This window comes from Ruditapes philippinarum, unplaced genomic scaffold (genome assembly GCF_026571515.1).
Source record: "Ruditapes philippinarum isolate M1 unplaced genomic scaffold, ASM2657151v2 ctg1806_1_1_1_1, whole genome shotgun sequence".
Taxonomy (NCBI): Eukaryota; Metazoa; Mollusca; class Bivalvia; order Venerida; family Veneridae; genus Ruditapes; species Ruditapes philippinarum.
Genome location: NW_026852524.1, coordinates 50486 through 57460, shown reverse-complemented (window position 1 = coordinate 57460; position 6975 = coordinate 50486). Strand labels below are relative to the sequence as shown.

At 34.7% G+C, this 6975-nt stretch overlaps 1 protein-coding gene across 1 annotated transcript; it reads left to right on the top strand.

Annotated features, from left to right (window-relative positions):
• Positions 1 to 1813: 1813 nt before the first annotated feature.
• On the top strand, positions 1814 to 5215 carry LOC132715835 (F-box only protein 39-like). The gene is made up of 3 exons (XM_060698918.1): positions 1814 to 2947; positions 3995 to 4153; positions 4592 to 5215. The coding sequence occupies exons 1-3, from the start codon at positions 1960 to 1962 to the stop codon at positions 4912 to 4914; spliced, it is 1470 nt and encodes a 489-aa protein (XP_060554901.1). The 5' UTR covers positions 1814 to 1959; the 3' UTR covers positions 4915 to 5215.
• Positions 5216 to 6975: the final 1760 nt, after the last annotated feature.

Genomic DNA, 6975 nt, shown 5'->3' with positions numbered 1-6975 from the left:
ACAACCGTGCCGATTTTGCGACTCCGTAAAAATGGTATTGCACGGCCGTGCATATATTTTGACGTGACGTCATTAGCGTTAGACAAACATAGTGTAAAGACGCGCTAAATGTGAGCGTTTTACTATAGGCGCGTCAATGAAAAATGGCTCTTTTTTCACTTTAAACGGTCTTTATTTGGGGTCTGTGATAAATAGAATAGTAAATCGTGTAAGTTCATTACTGAATTTATTGAACTCGTTGAATAAAATAATATTATGCTCGCCAGAGGCTCGCATAATATAATTGTATTCAACTCGTGCAATAAATTCAGTATTGAACTTATACTCATTCAATATCCTCTATCTATAAATATTTAACGAAATTTAGCCGCCGACAGAATCACCGAGTAGTTTTAAATCTAGTCATGTGACTAGAACAAACCCTGGAAGTTACAATATAGGGTTAACGCACGTTTTTCCGTGTTATAACGTCTGCAGTGTCCCGAGGAACGGTTGGTGCCCGAGCCCGGTAGGGCGAGGGCTCCAACAGTTCCGAGGGACTCTGCAGACTTTATAACACGAAATAAACGTGCGTTGACGCTATTATAGCATAAAATTTTCAAACAGATTCGTGATGTATAGTTTATACAAAACACAATTACATTAAATTCTTGTGCTTGGACGGTATTTATCCAATTCTATGTTTTACGTATGCGTTTCATTTTTCCGGGGCCAACAACTTGGAAAATTCTCGGAACCGAACGAAATTTTGAATTTTAATTGATTTAAAAGCTTGGCCTTTGGAGATTTATTATCTCATAAAAAAACGTCACATTACTCTACCCTCTACCCAAGACAAAACATGACCCTCAGAAATTCTTAGAATGATTTCAGATTGACGGTAGAAAAAGGACCAGTGACATCAGAATCGGTTTTTGTTTCAAGCAAACAAGTTTATAAAAAAAATCAGGCACTAAGCATTATTCTCTCAAAGAAATATAAAAAGCATTTATCAACATTAACATAAATAAAAACATTTTCTCATATTAATTTTGTGTTATCTAGTTTTGTAAGTTAATCAGAGTTTTAAACTGAATGACAGGTAGATTCTACTGTATTTGTTTACATTGACAACTGTCCGTTTCTTAGAAAGGGCGACAACCAAGATTAGCACCGATGTCTATACGCCGTTTTTTTCCGGCATAGTTACTTGAATATGCGACTGAGGCCCTCGAATCAATAAATTTCAATATAACAAGAGCGCATGACTCTTTGGCAAACAGTCCACATCGTCATTTTTTGTTTGTTTGTTTACTGGGCCCTGTATGTATTGCGCATAGGTGAAACCGGGCTATAACAAGAGCGCGTGACTATGTTAACACATGGTTTTGGTCCCGTTATAACATGGGCAAAAGAGGGAATAATAGCCGATTTTATGCTATAATATCAGATATTGTGGATATTTTATGATTGACACAAACCTAAATCATTCATTTGACGTGTTCTTTAACGTTTCCAGAGTTCACTGGGACAACTAATGTGAAATCTTAACGCTTTAACCTGACCCACGTGGGTCAAGTAAGGAAACCACCATTTTATTCTTGATAAGGAGAAAAATATTGTTCCTGTGACTGCCTATAGTATATATATTTTGAGGACATTAACAGATTGATGAATGAAAAATTCAAAAACGAAGAAAATAAAATTTTGCCTGTGTCTCCCTTTAATAGTTAAGGAAGTCCAATTCAAATATTTAACATTTATTTTTTTTATTATTCTTATTTTTATCCTACGGTCAAAATAACATTTTTTAAGAGCGCATGTTTAAAGATAATTTAAACAATTGTAATTCTCTCCATATAATTTCGTGATCTTATAAACTTCATCAAAAAGAAAATTGACGTTTTGAAAATAAACCGGGAAATAGTAGGCCTACCATGACGTCAACGTCATTTTAGCGACAGCAAAATGTGAAACAAAATGGCGGCGCCCATTTCTTGGAATGGCATACCCGATATTGCTCTAATTTTGATTTATTCAAGTCTTCCGGACCAAGATAGGCTAAATATTGCATGCACCTGTAAAAACTGGAACAGGTTATTTTCTTCTGCAAAATTATGGCGTCACAGACGTGTTGTTTTCAACGCAAAATCATCGGAGGAGACGGCAGAAAGGGAGATTAAATTCCTTGAAAAGTTTGGACATTGTCTGTACAGACTGACTTTAAATCTAGGAAGACCAACATTTAAGTCATGTTTAACAATATCAAGATCAGTAGAAAAATACTTGAACCGAATCTGTAGTCGAAATGACATCCAAATTCGCGACTTGGACCTAGAAAGTTTGCACATGGAACAACACTGGCATTTCATTTTGTCCAGAGGTAGGGTAGTTTCAGCATTAAGCAAAATGATTCGGAAACAAAAATTCTTAGAATGTGTGTATATGGCCGGTACAAGAATGAGACTAATTGACGGTTGTAGGATCTTAGAGGCTCTTGCAAAAGGCAGAACTAAAAACACAGTCAAGACGTTGTATATGGAGGACTTTTTTGAAACAAATATGTTTCCATTTCGTACACAAAGATACGTGAATGCAATGGCTAAATTCCTGGCATTAGAAGAGCTTCATATTAATTACAGATATTTGAGCAGTGAAATGTTAAGGAATATTGCTAACACACTACCTAAGCATTTGGTAAACCTTTCTCTTGTTTTGGAAGGGGACATTAGAGGAATCGAAATTCGATCAGACGCTTGGATGGAGTTTTCAGAAAAGTGCCCGCTGGCGACTGTAGGAGCTTATCTTTGTACAACGATTTTAAGAGGAAATGATTTGAGGACCGCTTTTGTTAGAGGGCTGCCATTAAACCAGATATATTTAACTTCGTGGGCAAGAGTAGATGAAACGGAACAAAGACTTTCAATATTTCTGAGACATCTTGGAAACATGTACAACATTACTCTAGGTATTGAATACTTTTTATAGATTTAAATTTAGTTTTAGAAACAATTTGACTGATATATAAACGATTCGGTTTTGCCTGCAAATCATTCTTTTTAAGTATAATCATCTTCTTAAAAAAGTGGAATCAACGAAGTCTAAATAATATTGACACTAAAAGACATATTATGCTCAAGTTTGATATTTGAAAAAAACAAAAACTGATAATTACTAGACAATCTCTTTTAAAATGTACGATAACATTTTTTGAATACACACAAAGAAGATGTGTTTTGTTTTAAATTCTACACACTACAGGTAATCCAAGTGTGATTACATCGTGTCGGCCATTTAAATTTTACAAGTAACAGGGAATGCAGCTTCCCAAACATATTTATAGTATATCTTTATTAATATGCAAAATGCCTGTGATGGATGTGCTCTGCATTGTATAGGAATTACCCTTTGTTTTATAATAAAAGCGCTATACATGTACTTTAGAAGCCAACAATCATATAGTGAGTACATGATTGGTCAAAAGATAGGCGTGCAGACTGGCCAGACACAGATGAAGGATTCTTTTTACCAGATTGGCCAGGGTTAATATTCCAGAGGGGTTTTGGTATTTTACTCATTTTTCAGGCGGTGTGGGGGAGTCATGTGTCAAGTTTTTGCTAATTTAATATCAAAACATCAGAAGAGTTCCACATACAAGCCAAATCCAAAGGGGACCGTATTAATACTCCCTAACCCCTCCCTTGGCCTTGCCGATATAGGTGTGGCCAGCGTTTACTCATACACATGACTCACTATGATTTGAGCCGCGTCACGACAAAACCAACATAATGGGTTTGCGACCAGCATGGATCCAGACAAGCCTGCGCATCCGCGTAGTCTGATCAGGATCCATGCTGTTCGCTTACCAACCCTATTACAAGTAGAGTTACAGATAGCGAACAGCATGGATCCTGATCAGACTGAGCGGATGCGCAGGCTGGTCTGGATCCATGCTGGTCGCAAACCCATTGTGTTGGTTTTGTCATGACACGGCTCATTTATACATTTATTTCAGAGAATTTTGCTATGTTCTTTGAACATCATGAGCATATAGATTACGACCTGCTATTTTTGTTGCGAAAATGTCGACGAATCAAAGATCTGTGTATCCAAGCACGATTGTCGGCGGATACAGTGATCAATATCATGAAGCTTCAGCATCAAGGAAAACTCGGTAATCTATATTATTATAAGATTGTTATAATATTAAGTTTTATGACATACTCATACTCTTTTTTCGACTCCATAAAACGGTATTGTACGGCCGTGACGTCATTTGCTATGTTAGTGTTACACCAGAGGCTTGCATGATTATGATATGATTTTATTCAACTCGTTCAATATTGACCTTACACTCATTCAATATTCTCTATATTAAGTATAATTACAGACTTTTTTCCGGTTTAACACAAATATACAAACATTGTTTTCTCCAGTGAAAGACCTTTTCTTTATTTGGATTGTCTTTACCGTCAATATACCTCCCTCTCATAGAGATTTGCAAATTTAAATCTGTATTAGCCTGTTGGTAATTGACTGTTTGAGAAATTGTTAAAAAATACTGATTTGACCGATGCAATCATTATGTTTATAATTTTCTTTCTTGTTCAAGCACTGACGTCAATAAACTTAACTATTCCGGGTCTATCAAGTGACGACTGGCACAGAATTGACCAAGAAAAAGAACGTCTGCTTACAAACGTGGTGGAATACGTGCACGTCGGCCCGAATGAGTTCGGTTCAAGCATTGGTGGAAGCACAATCACTATTGATGACGAGGGTCAAGCAGACGATTTTCAAAATGGCGGTGATGACGCAGACATCTTGAATTTTCACAACATCATTGATGTCAATGTTGAAATATCAGATGACGAGAATGATATATTCCAACCACCGGACCCCGGTCATGAAGACGATGACGAGTTTTTGATTTGAATCTTGATATAATAAACGAAAACGAAGTGCGCATGTTAAGCACGTGATTCGAATAAACATATTTATCGTACCAAGCCCACTACGACATAATATGCTCGGGTCTAATACTCAGTGTGCTTTAATTTATTATTTAAAGAATTGTATTCAGTCAACTTTATTCATATAATTCTGCAAAATCTAATGTAAAACTTTTTCCGAACAGAAATAATTTTGATAAAACTAAGTGATACGGATGAGCATACATGTATATGGTGTAAACCGTGTATAATTTAAATGAAAATTAAACGAATGCCAAATTTAACTTAAGATTCTATTTTTATCAGTATGAAAGAGTTGTATGTGTTAAATAAATGTAATCTTAATTGTGTGTGTGTGCGTGCGTGTGTGTGTGGTAGAATTGCTTCAAATTTGATATGACCGCCATGTTACATTCCAGTCCTTCCGGTTGGTATAAAATTGTATATAGTTAGGAGTTTCTATGTCAAAAAAATGACATTAGGCTTTTTTAACTTTAAAAAAAATCAAAATTGGGAAGCAAACTGTGATTGGGTAGTAAGTCTACCTACGTCATATTATACTTATAAGATCAATTTCTTGAGAATGTATACTGTGCTCCTTTTAGTTCACGGTACTTAACACTTTGAAGCAAGAAAGAAAACAACACATAAAACTTATGGTACAAAAATTGTCATAAGCTGTAACATATATAGAGGATATTCAAGTTTTTTCTATAAATACATGATTTATTTTCATCGAGTGGTATGAAAATAAATATTTCATTAGTGGCGGTAGCCACGAGTGAAATATGATAATTTTCATGCCACAAGATGAAAATAAATCATGTATTTATAGAAAAAACTTGAATTTTCTGTTTATTATATACATTTTTCTCTTTTTTTGCGATAAAATTTGAAAGACTTTCCATTAAATTTTGTGTACTGGCAGAATTTAAAAGAAAGTAGTCCGGCGAGACACCAGTGAAAATACGGAAAATATGTTTCACTGCAGTGAAAAATAATTTTTTACAGTGAAAATACAGAAAATGAAAATATGCATTTTATTTCATCAATATTTCTCAATATTTCATTTATAAGTATATAATAAATAGGTATATTCTGCTGTATGACACAAGGAAACAACAATATATTTAGTCAAAATCAGTCTAAATGAGCCAGACGTAGACCGTATGTCGGCCATTTTGAAAACAGTATGTCAACATTTAAATCGCGGTAATGGTGTTTTATTTCAGTTTTTTCATGTTTCAGTTAAAATTTCTACATATTATTTTCCATAATTTTAAATTACATTGTAAATCAAAATTTATTTTTACAACAAAGAAGAACATTTAGAAAATGATGATTGTTTCAGACGTATGCACAAATTTAACGGTCTATTGTTGCTTTTTGCAGAATTTTGTAAAATGTTCTGTTTTACGTAAAAATCTATAGATTTAAAATATTTTGCACAAAAACATTGTTGTTCAGGTGTTTGAATAAAATATGTCAATTTTGACCAATTTTATTACTGGTTATATAAAAATATGCCATTATCGTGAAATAAGTGATGACGCGGAATTAGTGATGTTGAGTATATAATAAATTATGCAGTTGGTACATGTAACTTGGCAAACTCCTCGCAGCGGTTACTTCCCTTTATAAGTACACTTACTACGCCGAAGATTTAAGGGGAGATTACTGCGTTGAGATTGGTAACTGGGAAGGGACATCGGCTGTGGCCATTAGATGCATGGTTCCTAAAAATGTTATGAGGTCATTAGGTCAAATGTCAAGGTCACAGTGATACTTAATGTAAAGTCTTTGTCCCGAAGTTATGAACCAAATTTTGTGAAACGGATGATTAGTCGATGACCTTTATTGATTTTGAGGTCATTCGGTCATAGATCAATGGCACACTGAAACCTAGTATAAAATCTTTATTCAGTCAATAATTTGACAAAATATAAGCCAAGGTTTGTTTAACTAGGTGGAGACATTGCCCATGTCCAGAAGACAACCCCAATTTGATTTTGAGGTGATTAGATTAGATTAGATCCTTGTCGAA